We start from the raw sequence: 25,941 nt of genomic DNA on the forward strand, positions 1-25,941 counted from the left end.
TGCACACTGCTACCCACCATCATTAAATTGGCTTCCCACAAATCTAACATCTATGGCTCTGATTCAGTCATTTCTTATAAGAAAACACTAAGCGGAAATTCCATGGTGGTCCAAAGGTTAAGACTTGGCACTTTCACTGCCGGGACACTGGTCTGATCCCTGGTTGGGGAACTAAGATCCCATAAGCTGTGCAGCATGGCCAAAAGCATAAGTACAGAAATTAAAAAAAAAAAAAAAATACTATGTCTATTATAAACAAGCATGAGATGATCAGAAGGCAAACAAGTGGGAGAAAGGCAAACTGTTACAACTGTCCCAACGAATGACCTATTTCCAACAGAACCATCAGCACATTTTAAGTGCTGGGTGAGTTTCATCACTTCCATTAAAACATCAGTTATTCACCAGGACATAACTACACAGTGTTCATTCACGTTAAATGATAAGGACTCTTCAATACTTCACAAAGAAACAAAGGCCTGCTAAATGACTAAATAGTTTACCTTTCGACGCTGCTTCCTTAAATCACTAGGCTGATAGATGCATGCAAAGAAATGAAGAGAAACCAGATTTATTGTGACTTTGAAGCTAAAATTTCAAGAATCCATAGAGGCGAATACAGTAAAGCAAAAATGATGGCAAACATGTAAGTGACATGAAGATTTAGAGAACATGTGACTGGAAACAGAACATTTTTTTTGACCACAGAAGTTAAATAAGCTATTCAAGATTTACTAGAGAAACACTATAAATTGTTACTCAGGAAGATACAATTCTATTACAACATCATGATTTATTAAAGCATAGCATTCTGTACAACAAAGGGCCTTAACAGGTGTCTATTTTCAGCCAAATTTCTCTATAAGTTAGTTTCTCTTAATCAAAAACATGTTATACTTTAAATTATTAATTTAACTGATGAGGAAGTTACCATAATATCTATTTTAACACTGAACAAATCTAACCACCTCTTGGACATTAATGTAAAATCTTGACATAGAATTTGATTTAAAACTTCTCACAATAAATTCATTAAAGCAAGTTCCCTGTGAAAATATGTAAGAATGAAAGCTAGCATAATAGCAGGTGCAGTCTTTACATTTTATTAACCATAGAAGATACTTTTTTAACGAGTCTAATAGAGACATTAACTGTGCAAAAGCTGATGAGATTTACAGTCTTAAAATACAAGCACCAACACAGAGAGGATATTGTGTCAGTTCAGTTCAGTTCAGTCGCTCAGTCGTGTCCGACTCTTTGTGACCCCATGAATCGCAGCATGCCAGGACCCCCTGTCGATCACCAACTCTTGGAGTTCACCCAAACTCATGTCCATTGAGTTGGTGATGCCATCCAGCCATCTCATCCTCTGTCGTCCACTTCTCCTCCTGCCACCAATTCCTCCCAGCATGAGAGTCTTTTCCAATGCATCAACTCTTCACTTGAGGTGGCCAAAGGGCTGGAGTTTCAGCTTTAGCATCAGTCCTTCTCAGGACTGATCTCCTTTAGAATGGACTGGTTGGATCTCCTTGCAGTCCAAGGGACTCACTCTCAAGAGTCTTCTCCAACACCACAGCTCAAAAGCATCAATTCTTTGATGCTCAGCTTTCTTCACAGTCCAACTTTCATATCCATACATGACAACAGGAAAAACCATAGCCTTGACTAGACGGACCTTTGTTGGCAAAGTAATGTCTCTGCTTTTGAATACACTATCTACATTGGTCATAACTTTGCTTCCAAGGAGTAAGCACCTTTTAATTTCATGGCTGCAGTCACCATCTGCAGTGATTTTGGAGCCCCAAAAAATAAAGTCTGACACTGTTTCCCCATCTATTTCCTATGAAGTGATGGGACCAGATACCATGATCTTAGTTTTCTGAATGGTGAGCTTTAAGCCAACTTTTTCACTCTCCTCTTTCACTTTCATCAAGAGGCTTTCTAGTTCCTCTCACTTTCTGCCTTAAGGGTGATGTCATCTGCATATCTGAAAGTCCATTAATTCTACACTTAAGAGGATCATTTCTTTATGTAAGCACAATCTCATTTATGAATTACACATGATATGTAGTTTAGGATCCATCTACATATATTATGCTTATAACTGTGTGCTGCTGCTGCTAAGTTGCTTCAGTCATGTCTGACTCTGTGCGACCCCATGGACTGCAGCATACCAGGTTCCTCCGTCCATGGGATTTTCCAGGCAAGAGTATTGGAGTGGGTTGCCTTCTCCTGTAACTGCATAGTGATACACCAATTCAACTTACTGCTATGGGGGGAAAACGCCATTTAATGAGACATGAAGACAAAGCACAAACCCGACTAAGGGGACACACGCTGTGGACCACAGCACGGCTATGACCAGAGCAAGTGAGGGGACGGAGGAGGGGAGATGGATAGGTGAACTACAGCCTCGGGGGCTGGGGGGGATCTGGATTCATGACAACCAGGCAGACAACAGGATGAGAGAGGGAATCAAAACCAATGATGAAAGCAGACACACTGTCAGAGAACTCCAACAGCAAGGAAAACATACAGAACTGTTCTTTTCTAAATATTTGGAAAGAAATCAAGCATGAAACCGCAGAGAAATCATCAAAGAATTTTAAATATCAACTAATTAGCCAATGATGCAAATTATAAAAACAGTGTGTCAAAAGACCACAAAATGGACTAGTTACCACTTCACAGGCCGCTAAAATGATTCATGGTTAATTTAATTATAAGCTGACTAACAATGCAGCTAACATGAAATGGGTGGTAACAGAAAAAAGAGACAATACAAGTCCAGTTAAAAAGCAGAATGTTGTACACGTGATTTCATGGGGTAAACAGCAATGCACTCACAACACCTAAGGTAAACACGCAAGAAAGCTGGAACATCTGCTTTAGAGCCGCACACTCTGTCACCAAAAGCCCTAGGTCATCATCCCAGTTTTAGACTCGGAAAAGTGAGGCAGCCCAACGTCTTCCCTGGGGCCCTGGGCTTTTAACCTGGTTTCACACGCAGAGCTGGCCTGAGCGCGTGGCGAGGTCCATCAGCAAGCAGACCAGTGTAGATTCTTTGTTTTGTTCCCACCGCATGCCCTGCACCCTGAAGCCAGGCATCCCCAATGGAAAATGTGCTGTACGGCTTTCCCATGCCATGAGAGCTGCCTATGGTTACTTTCATGAAGCTGTCTGCTCCCTGAGAACAGAAACTTCCCTGCAGCTGCTGTGCCCAGCACAGGCCAGGCCCAACGTTACAGAGGCAGGCTCTGGCTGAGTTCATGATGACGTGCTAAGTAGTGGTCCAAATATCAAGACTAATTTGTCGCTGTGCCATTGTGGAATGATTAAAGACAAGGCAGTTTGAAAACTTTTAGACCTCTGAGCATAGCAAATGTACCTGATTTTGTTCTGGGTATAAAGAGAAAAAAACAAAAAACAAACAAAAAACAGCGTGCTGGGGGAGGGATGTGGCAGGGAGGAGGCAGACACATACCAGAGTCATGATGCCCAGCTGGTCTCCCTCCTGGGCCAGGCTGTGCCACCTCCTTCTGGGCTTGGGCAGGGGTGGGCAGGAGCCAGCATGCGAGGAGGTGGGAAGCAGGTTGAGGGAGCTCACTGATTTAAAACGACGGAGGCTGCCTAAGCTCCCCCTTCCCTCCCTGCTCTCAGTCTCCTCGGCCCACTGCTCTGTGTTCTCCTTCTCTTCTTCAATCAACCTAAAATAGAATAAAATGTGTCACCTGCCTTTGTCAGCAGAGGAACCTGTCTGGACAATAAATTTGGGCTGGCATTCTGTGTCATGATTAGCAAATTCCAGAAACAGTTGCTCAATGAACATCTCAGCCAAAAGGTTCTACGTTTCCTCTTTTGAATATTCTCAAACTAAGAAAAACTTAGCATTGAGTCTTACAAACTGGCCCTGATCATTCATGCTTGATTTCACTTATTTACTCTAACATTCTGAAGGGGTCCTGGTGGCAAGTCTCTTTCCTGTGAAGAGATACCTCACGTTGACAACCCTTACCTCCCCTGCTCTCAGGGCAGAGATGCACGTCAGTGCCTCAAGTCTTTTCCACTGGGAATCAGGAACTCTGTATAATCAAAACAGCAATTCACAAAGAAGCTGCAGTTTCTAAACACAACTCTCCAGACCAGATGAAGTGCTGAGTTGATCTTTTTTTTTTTAAGGTTGTATATATACAAACGCATCACTTGATGAAGTTCTCCACCAGCTTTGTGTGAGTTTCTGGATTCATGTCAATGTGCTGCATTAACCTAGAATTCACAGTTTCTGCTCTTCTCCCCTAATGTGTGGTGGATGTTTTTATACAGCAGTTTAAATACACGATTATGCAAATAAAATGATTTTCAAATTAAAATACAAGATTCTTACAGGAAGTAAACTCTCCAGCTTCACTTCTACTCATACATCTGGAAAGTTTTTCACTGTTGATAACAAGTTGATGGACAGAATTGACCATTTACATCAAGTCAACTTGTCGCATGAGGAAGAATCACTTTTACCTGACAACTTGCTGTAAAAATAAAAATATTAATGTATAACCGTTCCATACTTCCTGCGGGGATGCAGAAAGACCATCTTTCTGAGCTCATCTGTACACGGCCCACAAAGCTGTCTGTCTTGGCGTCAAATGGGCAGGCGACACCACCTGCATTTGCTGGTTGTCCCGTTCACCCCCTGCCTTTCCCCCGGAGCATCCCACTCGGCCAACAGGAACGGGCACCTCGGCCTGGGCTGACGTGATGAGAACAGTCTGAGAAGCAGCTCTGCCTGGTCCTGTGCAGGGTCACTGGCATGTAGCCACTCTGAATGTGGACTCGGGACACGGGCATAGCTGTGCGGGTGTGGCACCAGGCAGGCCTCGGGACCCCCAGCCACCTGGCTGCACCCAGACCCAAGGCCCCCTGCTCACTACGAGGCAGGCCTTTGGATTCTATCCTGTTTTCAAAATTGTTATAACTGCCAAGATGGTGTCTAAAGAAAACATCTTAAATATACTGATGAGATGAGAAAAACTCAAACACATGTCCTTGGACCACTGTCTTACAACAAGCCAATCTTCACACTGCATTAAGTTAAAAAGGAAAATGCAGATCTGAGTGGGAATTTGCCAACCCCAAAACCCCAGCTTTCACCAGGCGGCTTTTCACCAGAACGTGGGGGGCTCTGAGGGACACAGGAGGGTCCACGGGCCACAGGGGACACCGACTCGGCACCTCACCCACCTTGGGGCTCAGAGCTGAGGGGGGCACCCCACAACGCCCCCTCCCCCACAGAGTGCTGACACCACACCGTGGACAGAACGCCCTGGCTGACCGAGCTTTGTAATCAAGGGCCATCTCAAGACTGAAAATTCTTGAAGCAAAACTGAGGTCAGGTTTCTTACTATGGAACACTCAGACGTCCCTAGGAGAAGACACCTCCTCAGAGAAACGGAGTTTCTGGGGAGCTGAGTTCAGGATTACCCACCGGATCTCTTCGTTGATGGCGTCCAGCTGCTCCTGCATCATCATGGTCAGAGTCTTGGCATCGGCCTGCCTGCTGGGCGACAGCTGAGTGGCCAAGCTGAAGAGGGTGACCCTGTCGCCCTTGTCGTCAGACACGCCCTCGTCACTCTCAAACGCCTGGGCCACGTCGGCCAGCATGCTGGCTTGCTGCGTGCGCTCCCAGTCCTGCTCCTTCAGGGTCTGCACCTGGGCATGAGAGGACCACGTCTCGTCAGCGACATTCAGGGCAGCTCAAGTCTATCAGGAACTGAACCCAATTTTACATGGAAGCCCTGACTCTGGATAAATGGGCCATGCTCATGAGACACTGCTATCTCTTAAGCGAACAGGACTCAAGAAACAGGCAGGGGGAGAATCCAGTTCCTAGATGGCCTGGTGACGCTCAGGTCTCAGCGTGGACGGCAGGCAATCCTATGAGGTTATTCACAAGGGTGGGCTGATGGAGTCAGAGACAGAAACTGAAAATTACAAAAATACATCCATGCCTCCATCAGCCAGGCTGGAGGAAAATAAAAAAAAAGAACCCTTCAGCTCGGCAGCCGCTGGGTCCCTATCAGCGGTCATCACTGGTACCAGTTCACCAGAGTGTGCCGTCCTCGAAGGCTCCCAGTCCTCTGTTTCCCAGGCTGGTCTGAACACCCACAGAGAGGCGCGAGCAGGGGCAGCCAGGAGACGGGAAGGCCGGCCCCTCCGCGGCTCTCCTCTCGGGACACAGGCCCTAGGGCTGTTCTGGGGGATGGCTCCTTGCACCGCAAGGGTGGCTCTGTCATCAGAGACACATGGGATAGTGCCTGTGGGGCCCCGTGCCGCCCTCCCGCTCTCACACCTCACACCCTTCTCTCTGAAAACGTCCCCCCTGCCACACTGTCACCCAGGTCCTGCCTTCTTTCCCAGACATGACCTCAAAGGAACTGAGGGGCAGCCTCGAGTTGCTGGCTTGCTGGCTCCCTGTCCCCTGTGGCCGGTGCCCCCGACTCCTGTCTTCTTCACGACCCCACCCCAGGGCTGGGCTACCCCATTCGCTGGCTCCAGGACCACCTGCCATCATTCCTGCTCCCCTCCAGTGAACCAGCTGCCTATGGGTTCACCCCCATCAGCCCGGTCGGCATGTCCTCTCCCTTCTCTCGCCTTCCAATCGCACAAGGGGAACCAGCAGATTCCTCCTCCAGGGCTCCCTGCAACGCCCACTGCAGGTCTCTGAAAGCTCCTTGGGAGTGGCCTCTACGGTCCCCCTCCCCGCCCGGTCTCCACTTCTCTGCCAGCAGGCGGTGAGCCCCGCCCTACAGGGCAACTCCCCGGGGGCTCGAGGAACCCATGTTACCTCATCCTTGTCCTCCCCAACAACACCCCCCCCCCAGCATGTCTCTCCCTGGGCTCCAGGCCCTGCCCTCCCTGGGGTTATTCCTCAGTCCCTTGTGCCCCTTCTCAACCTTGGAATGCAGGATGCCCCACAGCTCTACCCTTGCACCCCATCTCTCTCCACCAGCACCCGCCTGGTGACTTTACCGTGCTCGTGCCTTTAAATGCCATCTGTATGCCCATGACCCCAAGTCCACCCTGAGCTAAATGAGCCCTCTCCCGGATGCAGGCCGGAACACTCAGCTGTTCTGACACGTCCCAGGGACACCCCATGGGCTCGTCCACCTCAACAGGGCTGAGGCCCGGCTCTTAGCTCCCCGCCCTGGCAGCCCTCCTCACCTCAGGAAACAGGTTCTGGCCTCGAGCTGCTCAGGCCTGAGCCCAGGCTCCTCCCTGATGTGGCCTGCTCTCTCCCTTGTCCCCGCTGGTTGACATGAACCTTTTTCTATCTCCAAGTGGCTACATCTCTTCCTGCCTCGGGGTCTCTGGTTCAAGGTCACCTCCTGGTGTCACCTCACTGGCCACCCTGTTTACATACGATCGTCCCCTCCTCCTTGGACAACTCAGGCACTCTGGTCTCCTTTCCCTGCTCATTACTGTTCAACAGGCTGTGCGGGTTTAAAAAGGGGTCCACAAATTCTTCCATCCTCCTCCCTTCAAGAGGCAGAAGGGGCAACTCCTGCTCAGCCCCTGAGCGAGGCAGGACTTCGCAGCTCACTCTCGCAAACAGAAGTGAAGGTGTGCGGCCTCGAGACCAGGGTGTGAAAGGCCCCAGGCTAAACCCCTTACTCTCACTCTCAGAGGGTGTTCCGAGGAAAGCCAGGCCATGGGAAAGCCACACGGCAGGGACCTCGGCCTGTCCCCAGCAGCCAGGTGAGTCTGAAAGCCTGCCATCCAGCCCTGGGGTGCCTTACCGTGTCTGTGCCCTCAGGAGGCCCTGAACCAGGCCCGCCTGCTACAATGCACAGGCACTGGGGACTGTGAGCTGCTCCCTGGGAAGTCACTAAGCTTTGCAATGATTCGTTACATAGCAGTGGATAAAGGACACACATGGTTTTTAATTCACTGCTGGAGTCCTACTTCTGACCATGTCTAGCCCAAACTAACTGCTCACTGAATGTGGAAGCTCAAAACACAGACATGTATGAACAAATACATGGCATGAATGAGGTGAAAAGATAAAGGCACTTAAACTTCCAATGAGAATTCTCACTATAAGCTGATGGATATGTGTATCCATTTACTCGTAGGACGATTTCAAAACTGTGCTAATTAGTACCATGCTGGGCCTCACAGTAGGCCACAAATTATCAAAATTGGTTAAGGAAAAAAGAGCATGCCTTCAAAGTAAACTCTTAGCCAGAAAAAGGAAAATGGGAAGACGTAAAGGGATCTATCAGCGCTTTGCTCCAAAACCACCTCAGGACCACAGTGTGAGGGGGCAGGTGCCTCACAAGGTGCCCACCAGGGATGGGAAGGGGGCGGCGGGGTCCTTGCCTTGGATGGCTCATCGTGCAGCGCTGCCAGCCGGCCTTTCTGGGGGCACCGCAGCACCGCCCGGTTGCCCAAGGAGTCTGCCGGCCGGTCCGCCACAGGGAACCTGAGGTCCGGGGCGCTGCCCAAGTGGGGTCGGCTGAAACACACGGGGAAGAAGAGTGCTGTGAGAAGAAAAGAGAGCTCACTCTGTCAGACGAGCCAAAGCCTGTCCATTTGGAAGATCGGCAATTTCACAGCAAAAGGGCCCCCGGGAGGGCACTGCCCTCCTGGTCCCAATAGCAACAGGCCGCCCACTGCTCTGCAGACACTTAGGGCTCATCCCCAGCAGCTGGAAAACTCCCGTATGTGGGGAAGGCAGTGCTGACGCGAGGGTGTGGAGCTGACTAGGACAGGATCGGCTGTCTGGGGTTGGGGCGTCCAGGGTCCCCCTAGAGCCCACTCTCAGGTCCCAGGGCAAAGCCTGCACCTGCTCCGCTTTCCCCTTGGCACCCCACCTCCCCTTCGGCCCACGCCTGCTCTGACCTCCCTCTCCCACAGGAAGTCTGTGGATCACAATCACTGGTGTGCCTGGAACACTGTCTGCACCGCTCTCAGTGTTTTTAAAGGCTCCTCAGACAACCCACAGCAGAAAAGCCTCGGACCCACAGCTCGGAGCTGAGCACCATTGGTGTCTCCCATTAAAGCAGAGGTGAGCGTGTCACCAGACTCTGGGCTGAACAAGGCCCAGCACAGATGCTCAGGCCCTGAGCACTAAGGCCTGGGCCTGCAGGTGCCAGGAGCTCACTCAGCAGGGGCCTGCTGGGAGGTAGGGCAGCCCCGCCTTGACTGTGAGCCGCCTGCACTGCAGGACCGCCCGGGCTCTGCTCAGTCTTGTCTCTGGGACGAGGGTGGTGCCTTCATGTGCAGGAGTCCCTAAACCCAGGAGACAGGGCCTTCCTCCGAGGGCAGGACACCCCATACGTCTGCCGAGTGGCCAGGGCCGACCACCAGCTCAGCCTGCTCAGGGTCACACGCTGCTCTGCTCGACGGTTTTGCGAACACTGTGTTGCACAGGAGATGGAAGTCTGGAATCTCCCGGAGCCACACCTGTCTTCCCTCCCGTCTCCCCTCCCTCCTGACAGAACTGTTCCCTTCTCTGCTCCACTTCCACCCAAGGGCCTGGGGCTACAGCACACTTGGGAACTGAGTGGGGGGTACAACACAGTCCCGCTGTGGACTGCGGACCCTCGAGGGTCCTCTGAGGGCCACAGAGGCCTCTGGGTTGGGTCGACCCCCAACCATCACCTCCCAGTCCCCTCACGGGGTGCAGCCTCCATCTCTCTCCCCCTCCTCAACCAAAGCTCTTTCCTCCAGGAGAAGGTCTCAGAGACAAGGTGACCAATTCCTCTGGGAGGTCCCACCAAATACGCCGTGCCTGCCCTGCCTGTGAGCCAGTTTTCAGTCCCCACTCCCTCCCTCCTGAGGCAGCACAGTGGCCCCACCCAGCCCACACTGCCCACAAGCCCCACTCTGAGGCCCCACCTGTGCTGCTAAGTCACTGCTGTGACCCCTCCAGAGCTGCCTCCTGAAGACACCCCTCCCTCGCATCAGCTACTGTGGCCCACTGTCTTCAGAGCACAGCAGCTCCTCCTGCCCCGTGGCTGCTTCCTCTTCTCGTCTCTCACTCTCACTGACACACACAGGACTGGTGACCAGGCCCCAGGCTTCTCCATCTGAAGCCCCCAATTGTGTCAGGCCTCGGTTCCTGGCACCAGGTCCCTCCTTGTTACCCAAAAACTCCCAAGAGGAGGAGGCCGTGTCCACCTCCTCTTCCTCCACTGTCTACGCAGTCCTCCTCACACTCACCTCGTCCACCCTGGGAGTAGGGTTTCCCCACCTCTGACAGCCCCAGCCCCTCACCCTGGAGGAGCTCTGCCACCAAGTCCGGCCACGTTCCCTCCTGTTCTACAGGGCACGTGCTCTCCTTGAACTCCACCCGCCGTGGTTTCAGACACAGGACCAGTTTCTGCCTCTGCCTTTGTCTCAAATGACATCTCCTTTTCTCTAGAAGAAGGCTGGGTGGGGGCTCTGGACTGCGAGGATCACCTAAGCACACAAGCACAGAAATATGCGTATGGGCTCCAAACTGTCTCCTAAGTCAGAATTCAAGCAGTAGTCCATTTCCTACAGATGAATGAATGTCACCAGTAAGCACTTAATAACCTTTGCTAAAGTTTATCTCTCACTTGTGACCATTTTCCGTGAAGAAGCCAAAGAAACATTTAAATAATAAGAATTACCGCCCCTATAACAACGAGGAAAAAAAAATCAGGATGCTCAGTAATCTGCTCGCCTCATTCACAAGCCAGGTGATTCCTCCCACTGCAGTAAAAAGACTACAAGTCATTAACCTTCTGCAACTCTTCAGAAACATCAGTGTCACAGTCTGTCAGGCCCCTCAAATGAATACGCCCAAATATCAACTGGTCGGCCCCCTACTTCCAAACCTCTGCCTGTGGTTTTGAGTGTTGTCAATCCTGTGACGACCACTCTGTGGTACCAAGTTTGACCCTAAGGAACGATGCTTGTCTCTTCCCTCTCGCTGGCCACGAAGCTACAGGCTCCTTGAGGTGCGACCATGAGCAACACCCAGTCATACTGTCCACACACCAGACAGGCCCTTGTCACACTCGACAGTGCTGAGGGGAGCTGCCTGGGGGAGCAGCCTACCTGTGGTGGAAGGGAGCCCCTCACAGTCTCGTCTGGTCCACTTCGGCTCTCAGGGTTTCCAGGTTTAGAATCAGCTGGTCCTATGAAACAGCAAATGACACAGCCTGCACCGCTTGCTTTCTGGATGTAAAGTGACTTGCACCAAAATGTGCAGAACAGGTTACATCAGTAGGTATCCACTCCGAACATTTTAATTCTGAGAAAATGTTCTCTAAGAGTCCCTAGCAAATAGAAACACTCAGAACAATATTAACCCTTATAAACCATAATGAAGAGGAAGTTCCATCTCAGGTGTAGAAAAGGTTTCTCTGGAGGAAATATGGCAAGCCATTAACAACGATGAAGTCTGTAGAGAGAAGCTGGACTTCAGGCGGGGGGTTCAGGTCAGGGGGACACGACTCACTCTATTGCCCTCCCTCCTCTCACTGCTTTAAACTGTTTCCATGGAGCTCACCTGCATTCCTCACATTCATTCCTCTACAGCCCACTTCACTTGCTCATGGGGTAAAACAAGTCAAACGGGCCAAGTTTGTGAGTCACTCAACTCAACCTGGAAGCTCTGTGCTGTCGGCCATGGCAGTCACTCGCCTCGTGCAGCCCCTGAGCACGTGAGACAGGCTGGTGCGAAGCCCGATGTGGAAATCACACAGAGGATTTCAAGACTCGTGGTGAAAGAAGGACGTCGAGTAGCCCATTGGCTTTTAGGAAATTTTAGATTGTGTAGGTGGCTCGTATTATCTTTCTGACGCACAGCACAGTCCACGTGAAAGGCTCACGTTTTGTCTCAGCTTTTAGGTGATCCCAGAAAGGACTACTCAGAATTCTGAACCACACACAACAGCCACACACTCTAAATCCATCTATAATGCAAACACAGTCAGTGTTCAAAACCAGAAGTGCTATACGTGTTATAGCAGTGGATTAGCCATAAGGAAAATGTAACTCGACTTCTGCTAAGCATCTGCTCAAACTCATGTCCATTGAGTTGGTGATGCCGTCCAACCATCTCATCCTCTGTCATCCACTCTCTTCCTGACTTCAATCTTTCCCAGCATCAGGGTCTTTTCCAATATGAAAATTCTTATTAAAAAACTGGAAATAATTACCTCAAGCAATTTTTAAATGCAATAACAAGGTTGCCAAGTCTGTGTTTTATAAAATGAGCATCAATTTCAAGGTTTAAAAAGCTGTTTTAGGGCCTACTGTATTAAAAAAAAAAATGGAGAGAAGACAAAAGAATGATCTATTTGAGATTGGCTCTGTATGAGAAATTGCTGAGACTAACTGACGGGATGGGCCATGGGTATTTATTATACTACTCCATCCACTTTTGTGCATGTTTGCAATTTTCGATCGTAATACATTTAAAAAGTTTATTTTCTGTTAAAGCAGAGTCTTCTCCAGCAACACAATTTGAAAGCATCGATTCTTCAGTGCTCAGCCTTCTTTATGGTCCAACTCTCACACCCATACGTTACTACTAGAAAAACGATAGTTTTGAGTATATGGTTTGAGTATATGGTTTGTTGGCAAAGTGATGTCTCTACTTTTCAATATGCTGTCTATGTTTGTCATAGCTTTCCAAGGAGCAAGCATTTTTTAATCTCATGGCTGAAGTCACCATCTGCAGTGATTTTTGAGCCCAAGGAAACAACACCTGTCACAGCTTACACAATAAGGCATTGGCATTCAAAGATTTTTAAAGCAAAACAAAAGTTGACTTTGAATTGGCTTAGTCTAGTTATAAACAGCATCCCGATCTCAACAGCCTCTGAGCAGCAGTTATGAAAGTAAGAAGTGCACCCCTGATCGGGAGATATTGAGCTCTCTGCCTAAGCGGGGAGGGCGCCTCACCGCAGGTCTCACGATGGGAGTCAGAACCACTGCCCCCTGGAAGCCCGCCTGTGAGGCTCTGCAGTCCAGGCCCAAGAACACAGGTATGGTAGGGACAGTACTGACACTTGAGGCTGGACCCGGGATCCCCACTCCATTTCCTCGATGGTTTGTATTGCCATGTGGCCAACCTTTCTGGGAAACCTCTCTCAGGACTCGGTGATGCGAACCTCCACCATCACCCTTTCCTGACGCGCCTTCTGTCGCAGCGCAACTGTGGTTCTCCTGTCTAGAGGCAGCCATCCTACACACACACACACTGTGTCTGGACCAGCAGTTTGGCATGTGGGACTCCAGCGCCACGTCTGAGGCAAGCAGACTCCACACTTGGGTGCCATGCCTTCAGTTTCATGGGCCCCGGGCTGGCTCCCCCAGGTTTGTCTGAGGGGCAGTCGTGAGGTCCACCTGTATCCCAAGCAGCTCCCCAGACTGGCTGGTCAGAGCAACAAGCAGCCTCTTTGAATGTGGGGAAGCCCTGGCTCCTGCCCACTGCCTATGGGCGACCACCTCTGGCCCTGCTCCCAAGGAGGTGGGTGCCCAGATCAGCAGATGGGGCCACACAGGCACACACTCAATGCCAGAGATGGGAGTGGTGGAGAAAGGCAGTGCTGGACCCCACCCAAGCCGTGTCTCCTGCCCAGACGCCGCCTCCCCGTCAGCACAGGCACCTGCTGCATCTCCTTGTTCTTTTCCTCCAGTTGGGCCTCCATCTGGCGCAGCCTATCCTCGATGCTGCTGTGTCTCTCTTTCCTGCCTGTCGGCCAAGAACAGCGTCAGCTCCGCTCACAACAACCCTGTCCTGACAGCACACGGGCTGTGATCGCAGGGGCGGCAAGCGGGCCATGCTCTGTGCGAACCACGGGCCCTGGGTTCGCGGGGGGCACGCCCGCATGCCTGCTCACACAGCCTGCGTGGCTTCGTGTGTGACACATAGCTCACGGAGGATGCTGGTGACCAGCTCGTGAGAGGAGACGTGCTCCCCGTGCCCCGGGCCCCACACCCACGGCTGCTGCGCTCCCTCCTCGGACTGCCTGTGGCGAGCCCGCGCTGGCAGCAGACAGCGGCAAACCCGAGGCACACGTTCTACCTTCCTAAGCTGGGAAGGAAGTTCGAACCGTTTAGCCTCCTGAGTGGTAGAGCTTCCGGAAGACAAAAGGTCGGACTACAAGGCCGACCTGGGATGGACAGCAGAGATGCCAGGGGAGAGGAGAAACCAAGCCTGGAGAGGAAGATCACAGCAGAAGGGTGCCCCCTGGCGGCTGTTAGTGACTCTGCTCTGGGAGAGTCTGTGAGCACCGGACACCGGCGGCCTCCCGCGACCTGATGGCCCCTCAGGCGCTCACTGAGCTCTTGGCAAGGCTTCCGACAGCCGCGTCAGCACAGACCCGGCCCGGCTCTCTATGTTCAGCCAGTGCCCACCGGCGGCGCAGGGCAACACCTTTCCCGCCAGAAGGACAGGGTGGCTGGCTGGCTGGCAATGGGGTCGATGCCCCCAGCAGCGCCACATCCCAAGGACATGGCCTCTCACCCGCGGGCTCCTGGGGACGGCTAGTGGGGAGTGGGGCCTCGGGTCTGCACGTGCCCTGCTGGGACTTCCTTAACAAGTGTATGGATAATGACTTAAAACTGTGTTCATTACAGAGCTATTTTGGCCATCTCTTAAACGAGAATGGGATTTTTCGAGGTCTCTATCCTGCTAGGCTTTGAGTGGCTGACTGAACTCTGAGCAGCAGTGACTCGGAGCTGAAGCGTGTGTGTGTCCTAGGGACACACAGAACTCGGGACAAAACTGGAGAGAAATTAACGTAGGGATGACGCAGATGTGGGGCCTGCCTGACACTCAGGGAGAGCTCCCATCTCAGACGGGCAGCATGACCCCCGCGTCTGCGCTCCTGTGTGGACTGAGCAGCACGGGCAGGGGCGCGGTGGGAGAGCAGGGGAACAGGCCCTCCCTGTGCCCGCCCCCCCAGGGACCCAGAGCAGCACCTTGGAGAGCGAGGCCACCCTCTGCGCCTGCTCCGCCTCCACCTCGGGCAGCTTCTCTGCCCTCCTCAGTCTGTGCTGCAGCTTCTCTACCAGCTCCAGGCGCTCCTGCAACTGGCGGTTCTTATCCTCTGTCTACAAAGGGAGAGCACAGGATCAACACAGGCCGAGAGGTGTAGCCACTGTAGCTTTAAGTAAGCTGAGACAAAACCTAAATGCACGTGTCTAGTGGATTCATTCCGTTTCAGAAGCTCCATCAGGGTAAATTTTCTCTCAGTGTTCCTGGGCTTGGTCTCAGTGAGCAGAACACCTCCTGCCAGAGTATTTGCTTTTCCTAAACATTCCCCAAGGACGTCTTAAAAAAAAAAAAAAAGTTCTTATATATTAAAGAAGATCTGTAGAATCTTTTTTTTTTTTTAGATGTTTCATTTATTTTTATTTATTTTTTTAAAATTTTTTATTCCTTTATTTCTCATGTGTTCCCCATCCTGGACCCTCCTCCCTCCTCCCTCCCCATACCATCCCTCTGGGTCGTCCCAGTGCACCAGCCCCAAGCATCCAGCATCGTGCATTGAACCTGGACTTATTCATTCTTACTGACAAGTTAAGGGAAGAAGGGTTCACTACGGACCCTTCTTAAAACATCACCAGAATCATCATTTAGAGGGAACCCTACCGACCGCAGATGGCCACGGGCGTGTAAGCCAAAATATGGCTTTCATCTCCTCTGAAATACAGACCTGATAAGAGCGTGCCTGGTGAAATGCCAGTCAACTAGTATTTGTAAATGCATGATTATTCTTTTAACAGATCTTTTTACTCTGAAAAACTTTCAATGTAGAACATTTAGACAGATTCTTTTTTAAAAAAGAAAAAAATTAAAGTATCTATAAGCTCAGGTTCCTGAGAGGTTAGCATTTGTTTCTAAGCAGCTTTCTTACTTTTTCTGTGTGCGTATTCCTCTATGTACGTACACAAACAATATGCTATGCTTTAAAACCCGCAGAAAACAATAGCATATGGTACATAGTATTTTCTGATCTGCCTTTTACAGCCATTATTTTGTATATTGTAATGCTTTTAATTAGCATTCCCCATCATACATTTCAGTGGCTTTCTAGTATTTTATTTTTGTGGTGGGGACAATGATACACTTTGGCACACACCAGACTGACTCACTTTGTTTTGGAGAAGCCAGATTTGGTTTTCCTGGTTAAATCCTGATTATCTGAGACCACTCAGGAACAGGAGCGAGTAAGGCTCACCAAACCACAGGAAGTACAAACCCTAATCAGACCGGAGCTCTAACCCTGCCTTTTGTCACAGTGACCCCAGTTCCCAACAGGCAGCCAGCTGCCGTGAAGTTCCCTGCTGCTCTCTACTCTTTCGGTAAAAACTCTAACAAGCCAACAGATTCATGTTCAAGTAAAACAAAAGAGTCAGGAATGGAATTCCACAAAATGGTTAAACCAAGTCCCAAATAATTCAAACCTGTAAGTTGCAGTCACCCGCAAATTTTTAAAAATGTATTTCCTTCCAGTACAGCTAATTTACCATGATGTACATCCACACTTTTGAACACAGTATTTTAGGGTCATAAGAACTTTACACTGGGACTTGATTTCCAATGTGGGAGTCACATGAAAAGATCTTTACCTTCCTTCCTCAGTAATTCACTACTATAAAAGTCACAGTTCATAAAGGCCATTACCTGTCGATGCCTAGAATCCTTATTTGTAATTTCATTTTCAAGTTTATCATTGATGTCGTCCTAAGTTTCAAATCAAACATAAAGTTAACGTCCTCAGAATAAAAGTCCTAGACACGGCAGTTTTCTCGGACGTGAGCAAAAATACGCCTATCCCAAAGGTCACGTTTGCCACCATTGGCACCCATCTGTCTTAACGTTCTGTCCAGCCACTTGGTTTACCAAGCTTCTTTCTACATAATAAACCCAAACAGCAAACGAAAAGTATACTAAACTACCCTGTTATTGCAAGAATTCCAGGAGGGAAGGTATCTGGCATGAAGTCAGGTCCTCTGTCTGCTACACCATACAGGCGGGCTTGACCCAGAACAGGGAGGGACCTTCAACAGATCCAACGGGGAGCTCTGAGGCTCGTTTCCTCGAGTACAAGTTGGAAAAGTCTCATGCAATTTCCTCAGAATTAAAGTAGAATATTAACGAGTGGAAACAGAAGTCAAATTGTACACAACTGGGAGCAGCCTTCTCAAGCCTAGTTCTTCAAAAGCAGAGTTACACCACATGGATGAAACGCTCAAACCAGGACCAGAACTTGCTGCTGGTGCAACTCCTGTCTGCCACTTCAAAATCCACTTCAGGTCCCTCCCTTGTCACTAAGTAACCAATGTGGGCAAAGTCCTAACTTTAAAAGTGAAAGGTCTTGAAAACGCTTTTTCTAGAATTCTATACGTATTAAATTCTGCCACCTAATCTGTTGCCAAAGAGTAGTGTGAATAGCTTATGCAAACCTGTGCAAATATTTCTGTTTTGAGTTCTCACACAGAATTATTCACACCAAGCTACTAAACAAGTACACCTGCTGTACCACATGTTGGAGGGGTTCTCTCTGAGATGGTCTCACGGGGGAGGGGTGGGCCGGGTGGGTGCTGTCTGTCTGTGCACAGAGGAGAGGCGAGGCTCACAGGAAGAGGCCTGAGTCCCCAGCACTCTCCTGTTTTCACAGTGACTGCTAGGGAGTTTCTCACAAATCATGACACCCGCAGACATGACCGCCAGAGACATCATGATTCCACATGGTTACACAGCTCGGGCCTGAGGATCTGAGGGTGAGCAAACACCACTCGACTTGTCTGACCGCAGGTATCACTGTCACACATCCCTTCAAGGAGCAGAACCTCAGAAAACTAGAGAAGATGGCCAGGCAAGCTGCCTCAGCAGAGCCCACACAGCATGCTCCCATCTCTCCGAGAGAACAGGCTCCACAGGTGTCACCAAACTCGCCTGAGTCAATCAGAAGCAAATTTCAGCATCATCAGGAACACATTCAACAGGCAGTTGCGGGGGGGGGCGGGGATGAACCGGGAGACTCGGGTTGACATATATACAGCACTGATACTACACATGAAGTCAACGAGTGAGGACCTAGTGTACAGCACAGGGAAGTCTACTCAGTGCTCTGTGGTGAAGCAAATTTTCCTGCTCTGTGGGCAGGAAATCTAAAAGAGAGACAGATACGTAAATAGATAGATAGATAGATAGATAGATGACTGATTCACTTTGCTGTACAGCAGAAATTGACACAGCAGTGTAAAGCAACTATACGCCAATAAATGAATGAATGGATGAATGAATTTTTAAAAAAGGAACACAGTGGGCCCCCTAGAACTTGTGGAAATGAGGAGTCCACACCCAGGGTGCAGCACAGCGTCAGGGCTGCCCTCATGTTGGTCCACTGCCAACGGACCACCTGGACCAGGCCTCTTCTACTCCAGAGACCTCGACACAGAGGCAGGGAGGCAGCCAGTTGTGGTCTCTCCAGTGCTCTGCTCTTACTCACTCAGCCATCCCAAGGCTGAGATCCCCGGGAGAACAAGAAACCCACATTCCACCTCAGGACAACAGACACAGCTGCAGTCACTCAATTCGCGGACGTCCTGCTCAAGTTTTCTGTTCATGTCCTTGGACTTGAGGAGGTCCTTCCTGGCCATGTCCAGGTCCTCCTCCAGATGTTTCACGTGGGCAGAGAGGGCTGCCAGGTGCTCCTCCATCTGCCTCTGCTCCCGCAACTGCCTCTCTATGATTTCCTGGAGCTCCATCTTCTTAGCCAGGTCTTCCTTGTGGCTTAGAGAGCCGTCGGAGGGTCTCTAAGGGGGAAAGGAAGCCTTACACAGCCTGGTTTTGGGAGGGAGGGAACACAGTACTTCTGGGCAATCTGTGAGGTCAAAACTGCCTTCTGCGCTCTGGGAGCTCACAGGACCCTCATGGCCGCTCAGACCTACATGGTGCATCGGTGAGAGTTCCCAACAGCCCCGCACAGACTGGATGGTAAGACGAGAACCAGACAGAGAGAGAGACCAAGGACTTGCCTTTCCATTGGCGCTTGGCATGTTTTCTTGCTCATGATGTACATCAAGCACCCTGTCTGTTAGTATCTTTTCCTGGTTATTCTCCTCTGAAAGAATCATCTGCTAAAACCAAAAAAAATTGAATCAGAGTAAAGAAATAAGTAAAGACAGCAAAATCCCACCTGGAAAACTCAACTCTAAACTGAAAACACAACATAAAAAGAAAATCCATGGTGATGCTATCCATCCCGAATACCACCAGGTGATTAGAGTCAGAATTTGTCTTCTACTGGACAAAGGGGTACTTAAGAGATCCTGCAACTCTGAGTCACAAGTCTAGTTTACTAGTCATTAAAATAACCCTGGTGGGCGGGTCCTCAATCAGAAAGATAAATAACATCTGATGCCCACCACTACAGCCTTCATTCTTTTTTAAAATGAAAGGATTCAAATGACAAACCCTTCACGGAAATTACACAAAGACTGATCAAACTTACCTCTTTATGTGTGGCACCTAATTCTTCTTCTAACAAACTACACCTTTCGAGCGCTACTTGTAATCACGCTCTCAACTCAAATAAAAGGGGCCGAGTCACTGTGTGTTGATGTGTGTATATACGTTAGTACACTTCTTAGTGTATACTCACCCTAATACATGGATACTGTCACAGAATACCTTTAATGTCTCTCATTGATCTTAACGTCAAGAGAATCTGCTTGTTAACAGCTTTAAATTCTAAGTTTGAGAGAACAAAATGTTATCCTAAATTAATTATTACCCAGTTTTTAACTGCAAATTGATATACAGAATTCAATAAATTTTGAGACATTCATGCCAACTAATACTTTTTCACTGGGGGCTTCCCAGGTGGCTCAGTGGTAAAGAATCCACCTGCCAATGCAAGAGGGCAGGTTCGATCCCTGGGGCAGGAAAATTCCCTGGAGTAGAAGATGGCCACCCACTGCAGTATTCATGACTGGGAAGCCCCATGAAGAGAGAGGCATGGTGGGCTATAGTCCACAGGGTTGCAAAGATTTGGACATGACTGATCATGTATGCAGGCAACGCTTTTTAACCATATAAAACTCTGACTTCTTACAGAAAAAAATGTATATACAAGAATTCAAGACGCTCAAAAGTCAACTAGTTACATAAATATGTGCATCATCCGCCTAACAAGGCAGCAAGTGTACAAATCCAGGACAGCCAGATGGCTGGTACCTTCTCGTCCAGGGCCTTGTGGTGTTCAAAGAGCAATTTCAGCACCCTGAGCACCTCCACCTCACTCCTCATGCCGGCTGGGGACTGCGCCTGCCGCTTGCCTGCTGTCATCACGACGGGTGGAATATATCGCGAAACCAGGCACTCCAGGTGCTCCAGCAGCAGCTGCAGGGCAGGGCCAAAGAAACCTTCAACCTCATGCTCGAATTCTGGGCCGATAACTCCTCTCAGCCTCACGCTATAGCCGGAAACATGCTAAGGCACGTCGGAATCCTGCCAGTTCAGTTGAAAGTTAGAGTGGACTTCCCCAGGGGTCCAGTAGTTAAGACTCCACACTTCTTCAAGGATCATGGGTTTTAACCCCTGGTCAGGGAACTAAGATCCCACACAAAGTGTAGCGTGGACAAAAAGGTAAGTTAAGAGAACTCCCCCCTCATATGTACTAAAATTACATTAGCTCTCATCAGAAATTTGAAGCAAGGTATGAGAACCCAGAACTGATCCACCCTGGTCTGTTCAGTGGGAAGATGTGAAAAATGACTTGAAAATCAGACAAAGTTTAAAGACAGCACATGGAGGCCAGCGGTGACCCCCGCGGGGCAAATGTCAACACGTGAGAATCCCCCTACTGACCCTGGTGTTGTTTCTTTCAGCTTTTAACTGAGCGATTTCCTCTTTGCTTTTACAAAGCTGCTCCCTGTATGTGTATTCTTCAGGAGTTGGAAATTCCTAGAAAACAGTTAAATGAGAAACTAAATGCAAACATAAATTAAAAAGAGAGCGAGACTGTGAAGACTGACCCTGTCAAGTCTCTCCAGGCTCCACACAAAGGATCTCCATGCCCCTCCAGAGAAGAGGGGTCCACTGACCCCAAGACCACACAGACCACCACAACTCAGACCGGCCTTCAGCCTCCACCTCGACCTGGCAGGCACGCGGCAGGAGAGAACCTGGAATCCAAGCCTGCCTTCTCAAGACCCAGGGACATTTGAGAAACTTTCCAAAATGTAAACCTAACAACAAAGTGGATAAAGAGATTCTTAAACGACACACAGACCAGTGACCTAGAGCCACTGGGGAGAGTGAAGAAAAAATGGAAGGTCTACAAGGCCACAAGGCTTTGGAGTGTTCCTCTGGGAAAAAGGCGGATGGCACCTCAAAGCCATCTGTTAGCCTGACTCCACAGAAGCCACCCAGTCATTCAGTCAACAGGTTAAAATGTTAAATTTATGTTATATGTACTTTACCACAATTTGCATGCATGCGGGGCCGTCCACGTGGTGAACTTGCTCAAACTGAACCACACGGGGTCTTTCGTTCTTCCATTTTTCTTTGCAGAAATTAAAAAAACCCTGGGCTACGTATCCCCTACTACATAAGTGTTCAGCACCCAGAACAGTGCCCAGCACTTGTAAGAGGCATGTAGTAGACATGTGTAGCTATAAGGGTGTATGTCATACATGTAGGCAGTAGGTACCTGTCATTAAAATACTGGACACACTGGTCTGTGCTTTGTAACATGGGAGACATTAACGGGCTTAGCCTTTCTGCTTCAAGGACTGACTCTCTAGCTCGATCCTCATGCCCCAGAGATTCCTCCAGCCCGTATGTCCTTTCTTTGCAAGAAGGGAGACATTAAGGGGCTTAGCCTTTCTGCTTCAAGGACTGACTCTATAGCTCAGTCCATGTGCCCCAGTGACTTCTCCAGCCAGTGTTTCCCTTCTTTTGGGGCCCCCGCCCATCCTCCACGCAGCAACTGCACAACCTCTTACAAGGTAAACCTGCTGGGGTCGATCCTGCCCACTAAGGCCAGAACGCCCTGGCCGGCAGGGCCCACAACCATGCTAACAAAATGAAACACAACCCCAATGCTTCGCCGGGTGAGGGCCAATCTGACGGGCCCAGCCCCCAGCTGCTCTCACCTCAGGCCGCTCTGCTTCCAGGACGTGGGCTGAGGCCAAGTCCTTCCTAGTCTTCGCCTTTGCCTTGGGGTTGCAGCACTGGAATAACGCCCAAAGGCGGGCCCTTCTGCGACCCATCCTCACGGATGGGGGCAGCCCCCCACTCAGGGGCAACCGCTGTTTCACAGTAGGATACCTCGGCTACCGAGCTATCACCACCAATCTCACACTATGACCACCACTCTCACACACACTGCTCTCACACACCACTCACACACACCGTTCTCACACTATGACCACTGCCCTCACACTATGACCACCAAATGGCATGAAGGCTCTGCCTCCAGCACATCTCCCAGGAGCCCAGAACTGGAACCCACTCAGTCACAAGGGGCTCCATGGCAACAGGGGGGCTGGGCTCAAGCCCACTCTCAAGGGTGCAGAGAGGGGGGAGGGGCTGCCAAAAAGACAACAATTGAGTGTGGAGTGCAGGAGAAGGCAGGCTGTGCCCACGGCTCCGGCCCCCTGTCAAACATGACCCTGCAAGGTACTGGGTCACAGTCGAACCAACCAGTATAAACTCCTTCAGAAACCACAACCCCTTGGAATGAGCATGTCTTCTAAGTGGGCTTCTGCCCCCTCCACCCCCCAAACAAGCCTCCAGTGAGGCTACTGAAAAGGAAGCCCTGAACTCAACGGCGTCCCCAGAACCCACCCAGCTGAGGAGGACTCACCACGCTAGCTGCCCCTCACTCTCACCCTGAGCTCGATCCTCCCTGTCAGACTCCCTCACTCGAGCTCAGCAAGGGCTTGACCAACCTCACTCCAGGCACTTAAAATGAACCCACAGTGGGTACAGGGGTTCATTCAACCTGCTGCGAACTCACCCTCTTAACTTCGACCCTTGGCTGCCAGACAACTCTGGCAGTCCGTGGGGACTGCATGGTGGAGGTTCAGGGGTGTCCCTGCCTCGAGCCGCGACAGCCAGCGCCTCCCAGACCCCGCCTGAGTCTCCCACCCCTCTCCTGGCTCCACTCCCACCCTCGCAGCTCTCCATTCGCCAGGGCACAGGCCACTTGCTCATGGCTCAGCCCGGACCTCTGCTGTCATTTGAGGACCTCAGTCCCCAGGGTGCTTGGGGTCCTATATCCACCCATCTCAGCAATTACACACTCTGGGAGAGACAGGGTACAGTTTGGGGTCCCGCCCGCAGTTCACCCTGAACACGTTCTCTTTTTTTAGCTTTATCTACTGGAGTTCTCTGAGATGTGTTCTTAAAACATCAACTGTTGCTTTCAAAAAGACTGTAAGGTCACTGTGCTCAACTTTACGAATAAAATCTTCATTTTCCACCTTAAAGTGAAACTGGAGGAAAGACTAAAAGCAGTCATTTTTTCAAACTGAAAAAGAAAAACCACATGTGACCATGTCACAGAATACAGGTCACGTAACCCCTCCCTCCTCAGCCTTGGCCTCCACCACCAGCAGCCCGGCATTGCAAGGCCTGCCCTGGGCCGCCAGGGGCAAGGGCAGAGGGGAGACTGGCTCCTCTGTCTCCAGGCCACGTGGGCCGCCTGCTCCACCTCCTTCCCAAGTTCACGTGGCACTGAAACAGCCCAGGCAAGCTGGGGATTCTGACCAGAAACACAACCATGGGTACCAAGCAAGGACCCCTGGTTCTTGTTTTCCCTGGTATCAAATAAACTTGATCAAGACAATTACTGTGACTGTTACATGTGGCTTCAGATGACAGAAGACCCCCTCAGGGTGTCTCCACTTCCAGTGACAGACGCAAGCATCTTGTAGGTCAGCCTACCAAGAGCTAGAAAAGCTAAATAAGGTTTAAAAGAGGTCCTTAGGCAGCCACAATCCAAGATTTCAAACAAAAGCAAAGCCCAGTGAGGGAGCTGGAGACTGAGAGGGCCGCTCCTTCCCTCGGGGCATCTGAGCAAAGCTGACTCTGTGAAGAAAAGGAAGGGAAAAAGTCAAGCAGAGGGGGCTGGCTAACACAGCTCTGGAGGGTTCCTTGGGCTGTGGAGACAAAAAGTCGAGCGCAGGCCTGATGAGTCAGTCCGGATGTCAGAAAACGTACCCAACACTCTGCCCAAACCGGCTGAGCGCTGACTATCAGTCACCTCGTGGTGCTCAGGAGAGACGGTGGGCTTCAGGATCTGCCGAGAAGGGGGGGCCCTGGGAGGCACCCCAGGCTTCCAGACACTGGAGACGCTGGAAAGCTCCTCCCTGGGGTCAGGGGGGAAGGTGGGTGAAGGCTGCTGAGACTGAACTTAAAAGGACCCCCAAGCCTCAAGTCCCTCAGGCCCTGAGTGAACAGACAGCTCTGTCCCCACTGGAGGTCTGCGTCAGAGGAAACTCTGGAGAAGGCAGCATCACTCAGAACCTCTAGGGTTTTCCAAACATAGTGTCCAACATGCAACCAAAGAAGCAAAAGAGGGTGTAACAACAAACAGGACCAAGAGAAAAAGAACTGAACCAGATCCAGAGGTATGAGATATATATCAGCGTATCAGAGGTATGCTAGAGGTATCAGATGCAAATGTCACCTGTTCAAAAATATACTTGACAAAAGGAAAAATTTCTGAGAATCAAAACCAATCTAGAACTTTACAATAACAGTGACTGAATTTAAGAACTCAGTCTCTGGGCTTAACATCAGATTGGACGTAGCTGAAGAGAGGATCAGTGAACTGAAGGACGGATCGGTTACAATATATATATATATATATATATATATAAGAGGGAAAAAGGATAGAATGTATTGAAGGAGTCTGTTGTTAAACTATGTTGTTAAAAACTATAAATGGGGACCCTCATGGTGGAGAAAAGACAGAAAGGGGAATAAGAAATGCCTCCAGGGGTTGAAACTAAAGAGCCTCTTAATGAAAGTGAAAGGGGAGAGTGAAAAAGCTGGCATAAAACTTAACATTCAAAACGTGAAGATCATAGCATCCAGCCCCATCACTTCATGGCAAATAAATGGGGAAACAGTGGAAACAGTGACACACTTTATTTTCTTGGGCTCCAAAATTCCTGCAGATGGGGAAATTAAAAGATGCTTGCTCCTCAGAAGGAAACCTATGACAAATCTAGACAGCATATTAAAAAGCAGAGACATTACTCTGCCAACAAAGGTTCATTTAGTCAAAGCTATGGTTTTTCCAGTAGTCATGTATGGATGTGAGAGTTGGCCCATGAAGAAGGCTGAACACCAAAGAATCAATGCTTCTGAACTGGGGAGTTGGAGAAGACTCTTGAGAGCCCCATGGACTACTAGGAGATCCAATCAGTCAGTCAATCCTAATGCAAATCAATCCTGAATATTCATTGGAAAGACTGATGCTGAAGCTCCAATACTTTGGCCATCTGATGCAAAGAACTGACTCATTGGAAAAGAACCTGATGATGGGGAAGACTGAAGGCAGGAGGAGAAGGGGACGACAGAGGATGAGCTGGTTGGATGGCATCACCAACTCGATGGACATGAGCTTGAGCAAGTTCCAGGGGTTGGTGATGGACAGGGAAGCCTGGCGTGCTGCAGCCCATGGGGTTGCAACGGGTCAGACACGGAGCGACTGAACTGACTGACAGGGACAGTGGCAAGAGTTGGTTCAAGAATCAGACCATTGAGTCAAAAATGAAAACCACACATTGGTTTCAGCAGCTCTGCGGGTGCCAAAGCAAGAAGAAAATGTTCAAGCGCTCAGAGGAAAAAGGGTGTGGCTTTTAACAGCACAACAACACTGAGAGCTGACTTTCCAAGAACAAGGAAGTCAGAAGATAACGGACTGG

At 49.9% G+C, this 25,941-nt stretch overlaps 1 protein-coding gene and 1 pseudogene across 2 annotated transcripts; one reads left to right on the forward strand and one right to left on the reverse strand.

Annotated features, from left to right (window-relative positions):
• Nucleotides 1-555: 555 nt before the first annotated feature.
• LOC147349983 (liprin-alpha-1-like) lies at nucleotides 556-10,611 on the reverse strand. Its single transcript, XM_086365004.1, has 5 exons — nucleotides 10,602-10,611; nucleotides 10,222-10,461; nucleotides 8,377-8,537; nucleotides 5,483-5,727; nucleotides 556-3,707 (listed from the first exon to the last, which is right to left on the reverse strand). The coding sequence occupies exons 1-5, from the start codon at nucleotides 10,609-10,611 to the stop codon at nucleotides 3,362-3,364; spliced, it is 1,002 nt and encodes a 333-aa protein (XP_086221130.1). The 3' UTR covers nucleotides 556-3,361.
• A 3,209-nt stretch (nucleotides 10,612-13,820) lies between these two features.
• Nucleotides 13,821-15,364, forward strand: LOC147349984 (uncharacterized; annotated as a pseudogene). Its single transcript, XR_015150192.1, has 2 exons — nucleotides 13,821-13,939; nucleotides 14,036-15,364. The product of XR_015150192.1 is annotated as an uncharacterized LOC147349984 (transcript).
• The last annotated feature ends 10,577 nt before the right edge of the window (nucleotides 15,365-25,941 follow it).

Source organism: Bos grunniens, chromosome 21 (assembly GCF_055505025.1).
Source record: "Bos grunniens cultivar Pamir isolate PY7600 chromosome 21, Bosgru_T2T1.0, whole genome shotgun sequence".
Classification (NCBI taxonomy): Eukaryota; Metazoa; Chordata; class Mammalia; order Artiodactyla; family Bovidae; genus Bos; species Bos grunniens.